Source organism: Bidens hawaiensis, unplaced genomic scaffold, assembly GCF_021521415.1.
Source record: "Bidens hawaiensis isolate Kalapana, Puna unplaced genomic scaffold, B.hawaiensis_p1.1 tig00046919_1, whole genome shotgun sequence".
Classification (NCBI taxonomy): Eukaryota; Viridiplantae; Streptophyta; class Magnoliopsida; order Asterales; family Asteraceae; genus Bidens; species Bidens hawaiensis.
In genome coordinates this window covers 49,946-69,624 of record NW_027506016.1, presented here as the reverse complement: position 1 = coordinate 69,624, position 19,679 = coordinate 49,946, and the positions used below count along the sequence as shown (strand labels likewise).

The following is a 19,679-nucleotide window of genomic DNA, read 5'->3' as shown; positions in this document are numbered from 1 at the left end:
GGATCTCGTGGCCTAGCGGGTAGACCTCCACGAACCGATCCGCCGTTTGTTCTAGGATGGGCAACTCGTTCTCATCAAGAGCACGAGTACCCATCCGAGCGGGACTGTCAACCTCACGCGGATACAGGAGCGACTGCAAGTCGTTCCCCTCTGAAATAAAAGAAAAGCAGTTAGAAGACAAACCTATATAAACAAAGTAAACAGAGCATACCGTAAGAAACAGAGTTCAAACCGTATTCGAGGACGATCGGGATCTTTTGCGCATCCGCATCCTTCCACACCCGGCTCATCCCGAGCATCACCATCCCGGACTCCGCAAACCAGTAAACCGGAGATTGGACTCGGGAAATCTTTGAAAACCATTCCGCCTCCTGGTAGTTGGAGGCGTGAAGGCTGGGGAGAGCTTGCCCATTCTTAAATTTCATGGCAAGGGGGATGGCGCGAGCGGATATGAAAAAGAACTCCCGCTTCCACGAACGAAGACTGCGCTCGGTTGCGCAACTCTTCAAACCCTTTATACGGGTTATCAGAGTATACCACCCCTGGATGCACCTCCAAGAGTAGAAGGTCATCAGGCGGTCGACGAAGCGCTCAATGCCCAGAATCCGGCACACCCACTCGAAGTGGCGAATCTTCGCGATCGCCATCAGGTGCACCTCGGTCAAGTGTACACCGTGCCTCTCTAGGACACGGTACACAAACTTTGTCAATGGGAACCTAAGATTCCCATAGACAAAGAATGCAGCATATACCCCGATCTTGCCTCTGGGGGCATCATACACCGTCTGATGGGGTTCAGGAAACTCAGGCTCGAGAGACTCGAGCATGAACTTCCTGACGATGTACTGATATAGATCGACAGGCAGAGCACACTGGCACTCGCCAGCAGTACTCTTGTCATCGGCGTACACCCCAGCCTCCTGGGCTGTAGCCTCAAGATCGTGAGACGACATCTTGCAGATATGAAAGAAGAAAACGATTTCAAGAGAATGCTCGACTGAAAAGATGAGTATTCGCCGGAAATCGTTTTGAAGATGAAGAGAAAAGTGAAAGTGTGGATTACAAAGAACCCTCTCCCCCTTTATATACTAATCGCAATTAATGTGATGAATTTAATGCGGAAGAGAGAGAAATCGCAGGTGCAATGAAACTATGACACGTGGCAAAAAGCAAGCTGGCAACAGCTGTTGAAAGGACGCGTACCATTAATTTCGCGGCAACGCGCCCGAAAAATCGCGCCCACGCGCCTGAAAAAGCGTCTGGAATGACCAGGTACTGTCACGTCACCATAACTTCCTGCACGTCCTGACACAGTCAGAAGAAACCGTCGCACGACGTTTCAGCAGTTTGGACTGTTCTTATCCTTTCACCAACTCTTCGAATTTCAAAAAATTTCAAAAAGATTCAAAAGTAAGCGGGAAAATACCCCTTACCTTGGCAACCAAGTAACTGTAAGACGGGTGCGGGTACAGTGTTAAGGCAAAACCCTTCACATACTTAGCACCTGCAGGGAATTGAAGCCAAGAATACCTCGGCAACCAAGTAACTATAAGACGGGTGCGGGTACAGTGTTAAGGCAAAACCCTTCACATACTTAGCACCCGCAGGGAATTGACGCCAGGAACACCTTGGAAGTAAAGTAACCGTAAGACGAGTGCGGGTACAGTGTTAAGGCAAAACCCTTCACATACCTAGCGCTCCGCAGGGAATTGAAACCAAGAAGGATCTTCTGGGCAATGCTTGCGGAAACGGGAATAACATCCCCGCATAGCGGGAACGTCGAGAACTACATTGTTTGAAGCTCCAGGATGGAATTGGTGGTTTTAACGTAATTGATCACTATGTTCAAAACTACCAAAACCTCATGGAGAATCCACACGTGGGACTCAACGCTCCTGACTTGCGAGGAGGTTACAGACCTACCCGCATCATACCCAACGATCAAGCAGGAAAGTCGGGAATTTCTGCAAGTGACAAGGACTTCCGCGGGAAGAATCCCCATGGAAAACCTTAAAACTAAACCCTTTTCAAAACCCTTTGCTTAAGTCCAAAAGTTCACCTCACTTTATTAAACATTCATGAGAAGAACATTGGACTGGGGGGACTTGAAGAGGTAGGTCCCAGCAGAGCCCAGTTGGGACCCGCAAGACTCACCTTGAAAAGAGACGTCTGCGCAGAAACCAACTGGATCCGCAGGACCCACCATGCTCAGAGACGTGACGTCCTTACGCGCAGTACGCAAGCTGTTCCTGCAGGAAATGCCTCCCAATGGTGAAGTACTCTGCCTGTTCCCGCAGCTGCGGATACAAGCCATCAGGGAAGGCCACCCGCGCAGCAAGGCTACACGCACAAGGCACTTAGCTCTCAAATACAGTTGTCACCTGAAGGAATGAGCAAGGCGGGAATACTCCCGCCCAAATGAGCCAGTCCGTATGCTTCTGGAAGATCTTTTGTACTATACCTACCAAGGTATGGGCAAAACAGACGATCTGACCAGAGCAGCCCATGAACCAATCACAGGGTGACAGCTCACCGACAACAGTACGAGGAGGAGCACCCTCTAGTACTGTTTCACTATTAGCCGCTGCCTACTCACCAACCCTTACTGTGGGACGTGCGCAGCCTACAGTTGGTGGAACAGTGCATAGCCGGCAGTAAAGGAACAGTATACAGCCGACCTTGTCACTGTCGGCCGCAGCCTATCCACCAACCAGCATGGCTCGTGCGTAACCCACTGTTGGTAGAACAGGAATACTATTCAGCCGGCTGTACCTTCTAGGAAACCTACCTTCGGCTATAAATACTCCAACACCTTGGAATGGTAGGGACATCATCTGATATCTCGTTATCTTATCTAGCAATCTCTTAATATACACTTATATTCAGAGCAATCTAGTCTGATTCTCACGCTGGAGGGTGGTCACAAGGAGGAACCCCCCCCCCCCTTCTCAGTGACGAGCTTACGGTGTCTGTTTTGCAGGTCACCTGAAGAACAACCTTCTCTGCTGGACCTCATCCTCGTGGGAAACATTACTTAACCCCCAGATTATCCGTAATCTGCTAGGGTCACTTAGTGTTTCTTCAGCATTATATCCAAACTCGGTGTGTTTATTAACGGTATTTGGGGATTGCCTAAGAGAAGAAGATGCGGTCACATGGGTATCACAAGACAACAATTTATTTTGTATCCATTGTCAAGATTTGTATAATTGTAGAGAGATAGAGGGGGGTCATATAATAATAAATATATAAATGCATGTAATTATGTATGTATTTATATGGAGGGAGAAAGAGCCTATATATGCGTAGGCATATGCTTTCATTTCGATATTAGAAAATATTTTATAAACATTCTTGTTCTTTAATCTTAATATATTGTTTGTAAGGTATGATTTTTGGCTCTCTTGTTTGATCAAAATCTCGGCTTCGGTATTTGATCTTTTCTTCTCATGGTTTCAATCATGTCCTTTACCAGTGGCGAAGCTTGGACGTGAACGCCGGGGGGGGGGGGGGGGGGGGCGAACTCAAAATGTATAAAAAATTTCATAAACGAGGAGGGGCCGGGCTTAAATTTTTGGTTGAAAACATGCAAATTTACACTACGCATAAAATATTTCGGACAAAAAACGGCTAAATTTACACTAACGCGCGAAAAAACCCGGCCCCATACTTCGCCCCTGTCCTTTACAACTTTTTGTCATATCAGTCGACATCACAATACGTTTTTATACGTTTTTTCTGTTAATTTTTGGTCAAAAGATCAAAATACCCCTATTAAAAAAATAAATTAATATAAATTAAAAAATGTATGAGATAAAGAAAATCAAAAAAATTATAAATTTAGAATCTCTCTCTCACACACACACCTGATGTTCATGTAGGATTGAGTCTAAGACGATGGCTTAGGATGTGGAGTGTCATATCACTCATCCTAAAGATAGTGTTGTCCATCCCGCTGCAAGATTTTCTTCTTTGTTCCAACCTCAACTCGGGAGAGCTTGATCAATGTATTCTTAGCTCGATTAATATAGTTTAGCTATTTAATTATGCTTTTTCTTCCATTTATATATACTAGTTAGATTGGATGCTTTTGATTATCTGAATAGACGTAGATCATCTTCATTCCTATTAGAATTTCCAACTCCATACATTAAAAAATCACCTTTTTTAAATTTAGTTATTCTTTCACGTCCCATTCTTCATCTCCATTTTTATATACTCATTTTTATTACATTTTAAATTTCTTACATTTTCAAGTATAAATCAAAATGTTCGACGTACAAACAAAAATGCTTGAGATGTGGTCTTTAAATTTGGGAGATTTGAATAGTGAATCTCCACTTTAGCAATTCACTAAGGAAAATCATTATATTTTAGAGGTGAAGATTCGGAAGAAAGAGATAAATATGAGAAAACTTTAAAATTTAGAGATAGAGAATGATCATATAAAAACTCCAACGCAAGTCGTATTACAAAATGGAGCTAACAATGATACAAAGGGGTCTTTATTTAAGGTGAATTGGGAATTTATATAATTATTATATTGACTTAATATTAAACTTAGTACCTTAATGTGCCATTTATTTAATTATGACATCAGTTACTTTTGCAATGAATCTAAGCCCACAAAGAAAAGAAATGAAGGGAGGAAAGTGAATAAGTGATACGAGTATACGACACAGGCTGATAAGCTGATTTGATTACTCCCTTGTTAAATCCCATGAGCGCAACGTGTGTGGGCCAAAGCACGTAAGGAAAGCCCATGAATGGTCATCTGCTTGACAAAGTTTTCATATTTCATTAACATGTTTGGCCAATGTTTAGCCAGCCAAATGCCTGAATGATTAATAGACCCAGCCAGTAAGTGTGAGTACACCGATGTGATGGTGGTGACTGGTGAATCCAGGAGGTAGTGTTTGAGTGATAGACTAAGGTTTATAAATGCATGCAGGCGTGGCTTCGAGAACTGAAAAAATATTTTGGGCCGAAGGCGAAAATTGTTTTGGGTCTTAAGTAAACAAGTATTTTGTTGGGTTTAAACAATTTAGTTTTTAAATGGTTATGAATTGGGTTATGTAAAAAACTTTTGTATTAAAATAAGTTTGTCTCAAATGAGATTTGAATCCACGACCTTTAGATTGTGAGTCATACCATTTTGCCACTGGACCAAGCTAGTTGTTATGTTATCGACTTTAAACATTAAATATACATATCGTTTTCCATAATAATACATATAATTTAAAATATAAAAAATATTTTCGGGCCGGGGGCCGTTGACCATCCAGCCCCACCCTAGGGCCGGTCCTGAATACATGTAAAGGGACAAAGGAGTAACATGTTCATTTAACATTATTTTGAAAATTAATGGCTAAGATCAAGGTTTGTTGATCGATACAGATGTGACATTCTGATGAACCAAACACACTTAATGTTAACTGCTTAATGAAATCATTTAGAGGCTATCAAACAACCCCAAATCTAAGTAGTTGGTCAGCTCACTTTTCCCATGTTCACATGATGATGAGATCATGCCTTGTTTTCTGTTTCGCGTCGTTCCTTCAGGTGAATCAGTAAAATGGAATATAGAAGTGTTATTGGTAATTTTACTAGTATATGACTTGGGTATAATATTTTGATTGGATTCGTTAAGTATACTTATAATCATCTCATTATCATTAACTAAATTTGTCTAATACCCTACATATAAATTTAAATTCACTTTTTTAAGTTTATAAAACACAAAAAACTTATCATCTAAAAGGGTTCTCATATTAAAAAATTATTTTAATCTAAAACCATGGTTATAAAAATCACGCATAGACACTGGTTACTCAGCAATAATCCCCGCCCAAGTCAAGGACTTGACTCAGCTTCAGACACTCTGCAACTAAGGCCGAGTTTTATAACTCCCTAGTCGACAGAGTTAACGGTGTCTAGCGACTTAAAAAAGTCAATGCATTAGGTACAATGAACAAAGCACGTTCACAGCGTACCTAATAATATAAATCCTGGAAAGAGTAATTCCCTTATCCCTCCAACTGAATGGCTGTCATTTGCACACACACTGCTGCAGTACACACCATATATGATATAAGTCTATAACCATCAACCATCTGTGTGTGTGTCACCAGTATCTGTCTGTAACAATGGCGACTCTGCAGACCATGGCCTTCTCTTCACCACTCTCTCATTCTTCTCAAAAACCTCGTCTTCTTCCAGGTATGTATGTATGTATAATTAATTAATACCTTCAATTCAATTTCATACTTTATAATAATAATGCTTCAATTAGGAGGATAATACGGTGCTAGTTTGCTTGATTTTGATTACGAGAAAGATTATTAGTATTTTAGTGTTGTTGATTGATTGGTGGTGTTTATCTAGAGCTCAATGTGATACTGGACTGTGTTTGTTGCGTTTTAGGGATTTATAGATCTAATTGTCATACTCACCGTTGTGAACGGTTCGGCTGGAAGTTCGCTTATGAACTAGGAATTCCGTTTGATTAACTAAAACATCAACAGAGGTCGGGTTTATGAAAGTTTGATAATCTGTGCTTGTTTATGTTTCTTCACTAAAGGTTTTTTTTTAATACTTGTTAATTAAATACTGAAATTAAGACAGCTGCGCTATGTTAATAAAGAAACGATTGAAAATTCGAGAAAATTATTGGTTGACGGAATTTGAACCGTAATTGGTGGAATCCGGGTCTGAGTCTGACAGCTAGGCCAAATGATCTGGCTTGACGAGACCTTTTTGTTCACTAGTATGGGCCACGTAACTCCTAGCCCAAGTTATGCTCGTTTGAATTACCTGTCTTTCCTGCCTTGTTTCCCCTTGCCTAGCTGGTCTTTGTAAGAGTTTGCTAACTCAAGGATCAGCTCCTCATCAATACTGGACAATGTTAGTTAACGAAAAGTCCTGGAGGGTGAATTGATCTTTTTGTATGATAATGGCTTGAAGAATTTGTGTTTGACTGCATGTTGTTTATTAGTTATTATTTTATCTCTAGTTGAATACAATGATAATTATTAACGTTTTATCATTATTCTTATTCACCAATACAGATGTTTTTTTTTTTAATTCTTTTGAATTCTTTCAACATCTTTGATTGTTTGTGTGAACAGGGATGACATCAGGAACTGTTTGGCACAGTTCACGTTCTTCATTCAGTGGACAGGCATTAACCACACCGGTTTCAAGGCAGAATCTGAGAATTAAAACCTCTCGCACATTTACACTTACAATACAAATGGTCAAACCATCAATTCAGTTCATACCTGGTAAAGATGAACAGACAATACCAGATGTGAAGCTGACAAAATCAAGAGATGGAACCAATGGTATGGCCATTTTCAAGTTTGACCAACCATCTGTCTTTGACTCATCTGGTGAAGTTGGAGACATTACTGGATTTTACATGATTGATGATGAAGGCACACTTCAGTCAGTTGATGTTAGTGCCAAATTTGTGAATGGTAGACCTGCAGGGATTGAAGCTAAGTATGTGATGCGGACCCCACGTGACTGGGACCGGTTTATGCGGTTCATGGAGCGTTATGCTAATGTCAACGGCTTGCAATTCGTTAAAAGCTAAACTGCAATGTATATACTTTCTCTCTTCATTTTCATTAACTCTTGCTGCCATTGTGTTTTTGTATACTTTTAATTAGGTCATTGAAATGTGACATATTTGAGGTATCATTTAGTGGCATAGATTCACCTAATGTGAGTACTATATTCAAATGATATGAAATAATACATTCTTTATGTTGAATCTTATGAGTCTTTATTAAATGATAAAGAATCCAATACTTTAAAACTTTATAATGCAAATAACCTTAAGCTTACACTCCTACTAATGAATCTTGCTAGTTGACTTTGTGACTAGAATAGGACTTTGAGTCTTGATTTTGTTATCCTTTAAGTTAATCCATGTCAATTTCCCTTCACTAAACCTCCCTCTTTTAGACCCTGTTGACCTTTTCAAAATGAACCAAACTCGGTAAGTCAAACTCTGGTTTGATCGTGAAAACGACAGCCTCCTTGGTTTGACCCGCACTTTGACTCCTTTAGGTGCAACCACCTTAACCGTGTAAGTAGACTTAGATTCTCCCACATTCGTCACGCGCCTTTTGACCATCTTACTAGTCATCCCGGATTTGAAAATCACAGATATTGAAGGGTAATTCAGACTAAAACCCTTGTTCTTTTTCATAATGTCTTGACAGCTCACATTCCTGTGAGTGATGGTAAAAATCTCTGATTTTGTGTACCGAATGCTACACAAATGCATGATATATTCATTTGGTGTAATATCATATATCAATCCCGGTTCTATAGCTCTTTCTGGGTTCACATGTCCCGCTCCCATAGCAAGAATCCCAGCCGGTTTATTCCCGTCCATGATAGGCTTCCCATAATGATCTGACACATCAGCAGTGGTCATCAGGGCGGACTTGATGGCAGCAGGACTCCATTTTGGATGTGCTGCCCGTATTAAAGCCGCAAGCCCGCCAACATGAGGACATGACATTGACGTCCCCGACATAATTGTGAAGTTGGCTCTTCTAGAATCTTCTGGAAGGCCTGAGGGACCCAAGTTTTGTGGCCAAGCTGCTATAATATTAACACCTGGAGCAATGACATCCGGTTTAGGTATCACTGGGTCCATAAAACTCGGTCCTCGTGATGAAAACTGAGCCACTGATGGTGCTCTAGCTCTCCCAATCACGGTCCCACCGAATATAATTCGGCCTGTGGGTCGTCTTGTTGAGTTGATATAACTCTTTAACTGCACCGATTCAGAAAACCCGATCAATGTGGCTGGTAAAACATGTGCATCGATCGAGTCTTCTTCCAAGTTTATTTCTGTGTTTGCTAGAATCATTGCAGCACCGCCAGCTTCTTTGACTACTTGACCTTTCTCTGCCCGCCCGTTAACACCCCGATCACAAACCACCATTTTTCCTTCTACTTTCTTTCTCGGGAGAGAGCCCTTAAAGCAGTAATTACTCCCTCGGTCTCCACTCGCTAAGTAAACAATTTCTAACTGTTTTTCATGTGAGGTCCCGGGGTACACAGATTCTCCATAAAGAATCTTCCCGTTCCCGATACGAACCACAGCCGGGAACCGCCGGTCAAGTGTGCTAGCACCAATGGTTGCAACCCATGGAGCCACATTGGCAACCGAGTTTGCTATCGGCCCGTTATTACCCGCAGCACATATAACCGATATCTTATGCTCCATGGCCCGAAAACTACCAATTGCAATGCTATCATCATAAAGCGGGATGGGAAACCCGCCAAGCGATAACGAAAGAACATCAACCCCGTCTCTAATTGCCTCGTCCATTCCCGCCAAAATATCCGAGCTATAACAACCACTATACCAACACACTTTATATATAGCAATATGGGCTCCGGGTGCCATACCCCGCGCGGTCCCAGCTCCATTTCCAAGCACACTCGCCATCGGGACCGCTGTCCCTGCTGCGGTTGACGCAGTATGGGTCCCGTGCCCGTGTGAATCCCGAGGCGACAAATACTCCGCCACGTCATCTTCAGACGGTGTCGATGAGGCGACACTATGACCCTTACTAAAATATCGTGCACCGATGAGCTTTCGGTTACAGTTATTATCATTAAAGTTTTCCCCATGCTGGCAAACCCCTCTCCATTTTTTGGGAACCGGCGGCATGCCTCGGTCATCAAAGCTCGGGCTCTCGGGCCACACACCCGTGTCAAGAACTCCAATGATGGACCCTCGGCCGAACCCCGACTTGACCCACGCACCACTTTCATCAGTCGGGCTTAACCCCAAGAACTTGTAAGAGTAAGTGGTGTGAAGTTTGTGGACACGGTCCGGTCTTATGGCTATAACATGTTGTAGCTTATGCATCGATTCTAGCTCGGACTCAGTGAGCCGAGCCGCAAAGCCTTCCATGGCCGAGTGGTAAGAATACAAAAGACGAGAAGACGGGTCCTCCTCATCGGTTACGGTCTTTTCAAGAACCAAAAGGTGCCAGTGTAGTTTAGAGGCGAAAACCGAGGCTGGCATTGCATCAGGGTGGAGTTGGACAATGTAGGTATTAAGCAGGTGTCGATTAGCATAGGCCAGAGTCGAAAACGAGTATAGTAAAACAGTGTAAAACATGAGGGAGGCTTTGAATGCCATTGTAGTGTAGTGCTAGTGAGCTTAGTGATGAAGAAAGTGAAGCATTTGAAGGGTATTTATGTGCATGGTTTTGAAAGTGAAAGAGAGTTGAAATCCTCGAGTGAAAGAATGATAAAACTCGTGAATAATAAGAGCTCTTCATCACGAGGATCTTTAGGTGAACAGAGAGAGGATGATATGATTTTGTGGGGGCTCTTGTCTTCAGGGAGCTTGGCTTTCACGGGATGTGTTTTTGTGGGTGTTATTATTTACTCCATGGCTAAATTTGCAGGTTATTTTGGTCTTTTGGACTTGTTTTTTAACATTTATTGTACCATATATCACACGACTACATTTAATTCTCAACAGGCTCCAAAAACAGAAACATTTTTTCCCACAATAAATGAATGATTCAGTTGAAAACTTGAAATCAGTCAATGGTTTTGGATTTATAGTTTGATGAATTTGAATACGACTCGTATATTATACGTGCTAAAGATGTGTTATCCTTAACCTATAGAGGCTTAAAATCATGTAACCTGAACACAACCGGTTGACAAGTCAAAATAGGTTATGTATGTTTTAAATTTTCTTTTTGTAATTTTAAATGGATTGACGAGTTGAAATATTTGGTTTTAAGTTTAAACTCAACTTAGACATGAATGTTCTAAAATGAGTTGGGAATGCCAACCAAAAGACGACACGACATGTTTATTAGACCATGAGGTATGGGGTGTGAAAACTAGGCATGGGATTATGTGGAGTGGCTCCACGTCATGGAACACTGTGTCCCAGATATGTGGACCGCGGGCGTGGAGGGTGGCTGTGGAGAATTCCACACGTGTGAAAGCATCTTAACAGCTATATTGCTGTTTTAAACATCTAGTTTAATAAGTAATAATACTTTTTTATACATATAATTCTTTCATGCCAATTCTTTTACCGTCGTCACTGATATTTCTCGAATTTTATCTTCAATACCGTCACCAGTACTCGCTCATCTACTTTCAAGATCCCAATCATTTTTATCCTTAAATATCTTATTGTTATTAATTTCCTCTCGATGATCGGTAAAAACCACACATTTCGTTCCATAAAGGTAATGTCTCCAGATTTTGAGAGCGAAAACGACGGCACCAAGTTCGAGATCGTGGGTCGTATAGTTATTCTCGTTAACCTTTAGTTGTCTTGATGCGTATGCGATGACTTGACCTCGTTGCATGAGGACACAACCAAGTCCTTGATGGGATGCATCACAAAATACAACAAAATCGTCATTTCCATCGGGAAGGGTTAGAATAGGAGCATTGCAAAGCATGTCCTTGAGAGTACAAAAGGCTTCCTCTTGCTTCGAACCCCAATCGAAGGGTTGTCCCTTATGGGTGAGAGAAGTAAGAGGCAAAGAGATCTTGAAAAAATTCCGAATGAAACGCCGATAATACCGGCCAAACCGACGAAGGATCGAATTTCCGTGGGAGTCGTTGGAGTTTTCCAATCCTTAACGGCCTCAATTTTAGCGGGATCAACATGAATACCTTTGCCGTTTACGATATGTCCCAAAAATTGAACTTCCTCGAGCCAAAATTCACATTTGGAGAACTTGGCATAGAGTTGTTCGTTTCTAAGGAGCTCAAGAATGGAACGCAAATGATGTTCATGTTCGGCTTTGGATTTAGAAAAGATGAGAATGTCATTAATAAAGACAATAACGAATTTATCAAGGAATTGTTTACAAACGCGGTTCATGAGGTCCATAAATACAGCGGGTGCATTTGTTAACCCGAAGGGCATAACCAAAAATTCGAAACGTCCATATCGAGTACGGAAAGCGGTTTTAGGAATGTCTTCTTCGCGAACATGCAATTGATGATAACCCGATCGAAGATCAATTTTGGAGAAACAAGTTGCGCCTTGAAGTTGGTCGAATAAGTCGTCGATACGTGGCAATGGGTAACGATTTTTAATAGTAAGCTTGTTAAGTTCACGATAATCAATGCACATACGAAACGAACCATCCTTCTTTTTCACGAAGAGAACGGGAGCGCCCCAAGGAGAAGAGCTTGAACGAATGAAGCCTTTATCGGAAAGTTCTTCGAGTTGGTTTGATAGTTCTTGCATTTCCGACGGGGCTAGACGATAAGGAGCCTTGGCCACGGGTATCGCGCCGGGCACAAGATCGATTTGGAATTCAATTGGACGAACGGGAGGAAGACCGGTAACATCATCGGGAAAGACATCAAAGAAATCACGAACAATAGGAATATCTTGGATATTTCTTTCCTTTTTGTATTTTGTCACCGAGAGAGCTAAAAACGGAACGTACTTTTGCGATTGAGCACACGACATGAGATTTAGCCTTCGAGACGTTGTGTTTCCAAAGACCTTAAGAACCTTGCCGTTGACAAGCGGAATGCGAATGAATTTATCGAAACAAATGACTTCGGCACGGTGTAAAGATAACCAATCCATGCCTACTATGACATCGAAACTACCCATTTGCATCGGGATGAGATCGATGGAGAATTTATGCTTAGAAAGAATAAGAGAACAATCGCGGACGACGGATTCGGTGGTAATAGAATTGCCCTTGGCGGCTTCAACAGAGAACGGTCGGGAAAGCTTAGTTCGAGGCATCGCAAGTTTCGACTCAAATTTCAAAGAAATAAAACTTCTATCGGCACCGGTATCAAATAAAATAGAAGACAAATGATAGTTCACCAAATACATACCGTTCAGAACATCGTTTGCCACTTGAGCTTGATTTGCATTCATCATAAAAGCTCGCCCTTGATTACCATGGTTGACTTGAGGTGCTTGTTGTGGAGGTGGAGGTGGTGCTTGGATTGCTTGGATGGGTTGGATGAGTGGTGCATTGAGTTGGGGAATTTGGGGTTGGTAAGTTTGAACTTGGTAAGCTTGTGTTTGGTAGTATGGTATGGTTACGGTTTGAGCTTGGTTGGCAAAAGCTAAACGTGGGCAATTTTGGCGGAAATGGTTGGGATCACCACAATTAAAGCAAGCTCGGGGTTGTTGGGGTTGGTTTGGTGGGTATGGTGCATAGCGGTTTTGGGCATTTTGGGGAAAGTTTCTCGGTTGGGTTGGTGGGTTAGGTTGGTTGGGTTGGTTTCGTTGGGTGGATCGGCATGTGTTGGGGAAGTGACCAAATCGGTTACAAATTGTACAATGGCGACACGACGAGTTTGTTGGGTGATGAAGTTGGCAAGTGTTACATAGTGGGGAGTTACCAATATAAGGTTTTTGGTTTTGGGGAAGAGTTTGGGCTTGTTGTGGTGGTTGAGGTTGGGTGACGGCAAAGTTTCGGTAATTAGTCTTGGGTTTCTTTTTGTTGATGTTGTTGTTGTTGTGACGGGATGAGTTGGAGTAGTTTATGGCTTGTGGTGCGGGTTCCACCTTGGCTTGCGGTGGGGCTCGGGCTTGTCTTTCTCACTTGATTTCTTGAGGGTTAGGGTACCCGCCTTCACGTGATTTTCCGATAGCCAACCGGCTAACGTGATGGCTTCCTCAAGGTTCGCGGGTTTGCTAATCATGATTGAATCCCGGATTTTCATCGGTAAACCCCCAATATATCTGTCAATTTCACGTTCGGTTGGGGTGACCAAGTGAGGTACAAGAACGCTTAGCTCGTGGAAACGGAGCGAGTAAGCGGCGTTATCACCACCTTCTTGTTTTAGGTCCCAAAATTCTACCTCAAGCTTTTGGATCTCGTGTTTAGGACAAAATTTCTTCTTCATCAGCGCCTTGAGCTCGGCCCATGGAAGAGCCATGGCCACATCCGTACCTTGGAGGTACATGACACTACCCCACCATGTTAGGGCGGTTCCCCTAAACATGCTTGAAGCGAAGTTTGTCTTTTTCGCTTCAGGGCATTCGCTGTGTAAAAACACATTCTCCACATATTCGAACCATTGCAACAAAGTAGTCGCACAGTTGGTTCCATAGAATTCGGACGGTTGACACTAGTAAATTGTTTAAGCAGGTAGGATGCGGGTTTGGGTTCAATAGGTGCAACAACGGGTGCGGGTAGTGTGGCTTGGATTTGGGTTATAAGTTTGGGAATCACAGCAGCCATTTGTTTGGCGACAAGAGCGGCCATGCGTCGGGTGGAGTTCTTGCGTGGTTGGCGTCTTAGCGGAGGCATGCTAAAAGTTATAAAGAAAATGGGATAAATTTTGGGTAAAAGAAACGAATAAGAAGGTGTAATAAAAATAAAATAGGATGAAGTTTGATTTATTGATTGTGAATCCTAGAGTTAGTAACGAGAAGATGTTAGTGTTACATAAAATATAAAACTTTGTTTATAAATAACAAAACCGAAAACAATAGTAAATGGTTTTTGAGAATTTAAAGCTTAAAAATTTGAGATTTTGAGATTTATAGAGTTGGAAAAATCGTGCATGAAACACCATGACTTGACATTCCAACACTAAAAAGTTTTATAAAACAACATATTGGAGTCTAAACATGTGTACGAACCACCGAAACTTTTTCATGTTTTCGACTCAAATAACGATAATAACACAATAAATCGAGCTACAACGTCATGTCAAAACACTAGTCCACGAAATCACCGTAGTTCTATTGTTTTAACACCGAAAATTAGGATGGCGACCGGAACGCTCGCATTCGACTACTTAAAGTATTGACATTTATAACACGATTTATGGCCTAGAAAACGAGCATTATAACTCAACCATCCCAGGTAAGTAAATCACCTTCGATTCTTGGAATCTTTTTGTCAAATGGTCATTTTATAATGTCTCGTTTCCTATGATGGCTACAAACCCGAAATAAACGCAACCTTTAAGGGATTTGAAACAACGGGATCCAAGTTAATCTTGTAATCCATTAAACACAATGAAAATCTACTTTTTACGTTTTAAGGTAAGGATACCTTGGAAAATACTATGAAAGTGTGTGTATGTGAACATTTAGGATATTGGTGAATTTTAAACAAGTTTATAAATAAATAACATGCGATATGAACAATCAATTATAGAGTAAACACGTATAAGCACACGTATAGAACGCTAAGCATAACAATTCTAGGTCGTTACGTCTAACCACCTATCTTAACTGTCATGGTTCTGATACCAATCTGTCACACCCCGACCAAAGGCGACGGAACATGCCGGGGTGCAACGATTGCCCATAAGCGCATGACACTATTTAAAGCAACAATATTTAACAAACTCATTTCATTTCACAACATCGAAAATGTCACATAACCAAATATTCATAAGTCAAATACAACAAAATATCACAAAATATAGGAAGTCAAATATTGTTCATTTTTTTATCTAATATCCTAACGGTATTTGTGACGTTTTCTTCACCTGACTCCATAATCAACCTAGATGCAAACCTGTAACATTTCATAAAATAAAGTTTATCAACACAAAGGTTGGTGAGCAATTCATAAGTTTGAACAATAGATATATAGTATGAAAAGCTACAAAACTAGTATACAAAACCGTAAATAATAACTATAAACTTGGATAAATAGTTATCGCTAACAAGTTAGCGACACCCAACTATAAGTGGTTGCCAAATAGTTTAGGATTTTATAGTTATCGTTAATTGCATTACGTTAACGACACCTTGCCATGAGGGGTTTCCAAATGGTCTAGGATTTATAGTTCCACCATCCAAAAGCGGTAAACACATAGGCAAATAAGCATAGAACACCAAATCGAGCAATTATTCAAGTAAAGTATACAACAATGTTTGTGGTTTAAGACACAAGTATAAAACATTTAGTTTAGAAAAGATGAAATGTCACCCCCAAAATAAAAGATAGAAAATGGGGTATGAAGTTACTCACGTTCAAGTAATAAACTTGAAAGATTTATTATATGGAGATTTGCTGGAACGACGAGTTTAACGTACGAAGCCTAAATAAAAGAAAGTCTTGGATTTAGAAAGGTTGTCTTGAAGATCTTTAAATAAAATAATTGTTGCAAAAAGTAATCAATTAAAGTTCAAAGTTTAAAATGTAACTATTTAAGAATTTATAATAATAACCTTTTTAAAAATGTAAGTTTGCTCAAAACCGGGTTAAAGTATTTAACCTTAATATTTACTTAATCAATGTTAAGTAGTAAGGTGGGGAAAATGCTAAAATGCAAGTTTCATTAGGCTAAAGATACTAAAACGGGTCTTTAACGAGTGTTCGAGTTGTTGGTTCGAGTCTTGAGAATGGTCAAACCCAAAGTCAACTTTCCAAAATATTAATTGTTATGAGATAACTCACAAAAACTTTATAAGGCTTAACCAAGTATGTAGATCTATTGTTTAGAACTAACAACGTACGTTAAGCGAGTGTTCGGTTTTGTCGGTCCAAACTTTGTTATAAGATCAAGTTGGATCCAACATTTCCAAGTACTTAAGAAAATAATATTAATCAGTTTGTAAACTATTTTTAAAGAAATATACAAGTCATGATAGCTAAAAAAACACACTTTTGTGTCTTAAGCGAGTAAAAATCGGATCGGTTCGGTTTCCATCTCACAACAAGTTCATAGACGGATTCCACATACTAAAAAGTCAACAACAAGCCTTTTTAACAAAAGTTAGGTTTGGTTCGGTTTCCATCTCACAATGAGTTCATTGATGGTCTCCACATACCCAGGACTTGTAAATGTGACTAACAAACTAAAATGAGCAGAAGTTAGGCATAAATAATATGTATAAATAAGTTATGTGTGTGTATATATATATCAAGAACTCGAAGTCCTCCATGAAGCCTTGCCTTATGATGTTCGAAACTTAACCAACCGGAGTCGGTGAAGTAACTAACAAAGGTAACAAGGGGTGTGTATTATATATATGTTGTACCACCATATTCAAGAGTTAGTAATGTTAGATGAACAACTTAGAATTAAAGATAAAACTCAGTTTGACTTTTAGAAGTCAAACCTTCAAGAACACAATGAAAATAACCTTAAGATCTTTGAATTTGAGAGAGAAATTTGGAGTTGTAGCAGAGATTAATGGATGGAAAGGGTGGTGTATATATAGGGTAAGTTGAAATGGTCAAGCATAAAGGGTCTTGCATGAAAATGGGGTGTTTTGGTCACATGTATGCATAAAAATAACCAAAAAAACGTGCAGCTGCAGACCTGCATTCGCGCCCCGCGACCACCCCGCCGCGCCCCGCCAAGGGGTTATTTCCTGATTTTTCAAAAATGACAGTTTTGGTCCCCGTAGTTCGTTTTAAGTGATTTTTAAGCGTTTTAAATACCAAATTGAATGTTTTCAAAACCCAACAAGTGTAAAACAATATCGTAACATAAAAGTCATCATTTTGATTATTTCCAACGTGTCGGTTTACAAAACGGGTCGGTTTACATAATAAAAGTTTACAAAACGAATACTATTCGGACCCGAAATTGACGAATGTCACAGATGCCATGTAAACAGGTTCGTCTTTGGTTCCTATATTCTCCAAATTCGGGTTTAGGGTCTGTCACCGGGTCTGGACTGAGAGTAATCAAATTCTCCAAGATTGGACCGAATGTGATTGATCCACCAGGCCCAATCAATGACCATAGAAATAAAACAAAGGCCCACTAATTTTCACATTATTAAATTTAAATTTAACTTTCATTACAACTTCAAGAACCGTTTATAAACAACGTTTATATATATAGATGTATTCAACTTCATATTAAATTGTTTTTTTTTTCTTATTAATTAAATATAGATGAATTCGTGATGATGTTGGGTGTGAGATTTATGAAATTAAAACCTGGAAATTATGTGTGCAAATTAGTAGAAAGGTAGTAATGGGATGAAAAACTATGATCGTTTGCATTTCTAGAGCACGAAGGTATTAGAAGGTTAACGAAAACCATTTGTCCAAAATCTAAACTACGAGATAGGTTTTTGGTTTTGAGGGACTAGGGTGAAATTTTTTATGGGAACAGAGAACCTATGAAAAAAGGCAAACTGAGAGTTTGTCTTACCACCGACACATGGACATCAAATGACAATTTTTTATCGATGAAAACTAGATCTTACACAAAAGGTTCATTGATTTTAAGTCAATCTATGGCCATCGTTTATAGTGCCTCGTATAGGCATATACGGCCGTATAGACATTTTTTGATATATTATCTGACTTGCATCATACATTTTTAGCAATTTTAAACATTCTTCTTTTCGATCATTTCATGTGTTGTATAGCATCACTGAAAATTTGTCTATACGGCTCTTATAGGTTTATACGGTCGTGTAGGCTGCAAAAAGATGTTTTTATTGTCCCCTTGTCAGTCATTCGTACCCTATATGGCTGTATAGGCCTATACAAGCCATATAGACATGTGGGGGTGGTGTATTAGGATCACATCCCAACTATTATTGTCGATGATACTTTGTATACTGATACCACCATATTCTTTTTAAAAACTGGGTTAGACAACCTTTTGTATGACAGAAGGAAAAAAAATATGGCATCCGCATTTACTTTAAAAAAATTCCTACAATCCCTTGAAGCCATACCATAAACCTACTTGGTATCTTAAAATTCGGACAAACTGTTTCTATAAGCCTTCTAAAACCCCCGTGCTCTACTAAAGCAAACGAGAGCTCATATAGTATTGTCACCTTAGCTGCAGTTTGTCTACTTTTTTGCGCACAACTTTTCCGAGTTTTATTTTCACCACTAGCACCCCTAACATTATCACTTTTCTTAACAAATAGCTAGGTTGTTTTGATCTTGTAACTGATTAGGGTGTTTTCCACATTTGTATGTCAACCCAACGATGATGTGCTTTTTATAATCGGGTCAGCAACCAACTTTTCGAGCAGTACTTGTATCTTGTCATCTCTTTAGCCATTTTACTACTTGTAATAACCTTAGGATGACACACTGGTAAGCGCAATGTTGATAATGTTTTGTTATATGTTTTCGTCCCCCATCCGACTTATCAAAATCATTTCAAACATTAGAAGTTTAAAACCTCTTGTTTTGGTCATGTTAGAACTTGTCATCTTTTTACCCGCGTCATTCAAAATCATTCCAAACATCAGGTTCTTAGGAGCGACGCATTGGTGAGCACAAACAAGGTTTTGAAATATAATTTGTGAATTGCATTGAAATAAAGTAGCCTGGTCCATGTAAACTTTTTGAAAGAATTGCAATATGTGAAAATAACTTGAGTTCTAATTAATAAAATTTGGAACTAGCATAGTAGCATGTATATAATCTATAATATATATAAATGAAGATATAAAAATCCTACGTGTCGTGATGTGATCGCTCCCTCTTTTTTTGAAGTCACCAGATTTGCTTGATTTTTAAATGAATGCTTCTCATTCATTTGACCTGAATTCATGGGTATGAGTCTAATCAAACCCATATATATTTTTTAAACGAGTTATAACATCTTATTAAATTAAAAACTAATCCCACCAAATATTTGATATAAAAATCCTATAAAGTAGGATATACTAAAAATTAATATATTATTTATTTAAAAAAGATATATATTATTTATAATAT

General features: G+C 39.8%; 2 protein-coding genes across 2 annotated transcripts; one reads left to right on the top strand and one right to left on the bottom strand.

Annotated features, from left to right (window-relative positions):
• The first annotated feature begins 6,103 nt into the window (after window positions 1-6,103).
• On the top strand, window positions 6,104-7,777 carry LOC143616386 (photosystem II reaction center PSB28 protein, chloroplastic-like). Its single transcript, XM_077089226.1, has 2 exons — window positions 6,104-6,219; window positions 7,128-7,777. The coding sequence occupies exons 1-2, from the start codon at window positions 6,147-6,149 to the stop codon at window positions 7,595-7,597; spliced, it is 543 nt and encodes a 180-aa protein (XP_076945341.1). The 5' UTR covers window positions 6,104-6,146; the 3' UTR covers window positions 7,598-7,777.
• LOC143616385 (subtilisin-like protease SBT1.2) lies at window positions 7,769-10,185 on the bottom strand. The gene has a single exon (XM_077089225.1). The coding sequence runs from the start codon at window positions 10,175-10,177 to the stop codon at window positions 7,859-7,861; it is 2,319 nt and encodes a 772-aa protein (XP_076945340.1). The 5' UTR covers window positions 10,178-10,185; the 3' UTR covers window positions 7,769-7,858.
• Between the last annotated feature and the right edge of the window lie 9,494 nt (window positions 10,186-19,679).

Bases quoted from the DNA above. Each gene is read 5' to 3' on its own strand.
- LOC143616386 (XM_077089226.1), top strand. From the start codon at position 6,147: ATGGCGACTCTGCAGACCATGGCCTTCTCTTCACCACTCTCTCATTCT. The intron at 6,220-7,127 runs GTATGTATGTAT...TTGTGTGAACAG, and splicing joins AAAACCTCGTCTTCTTCCAG to GGATGACATCAGGAACTGTT.
- LOC143616385 (XM_077089225.1), bottom strand. From the start codon at position 10,177: ATGGCATTCAAAGCCTCCCTCATGTTTTACACTGTTTTACTATACTCG.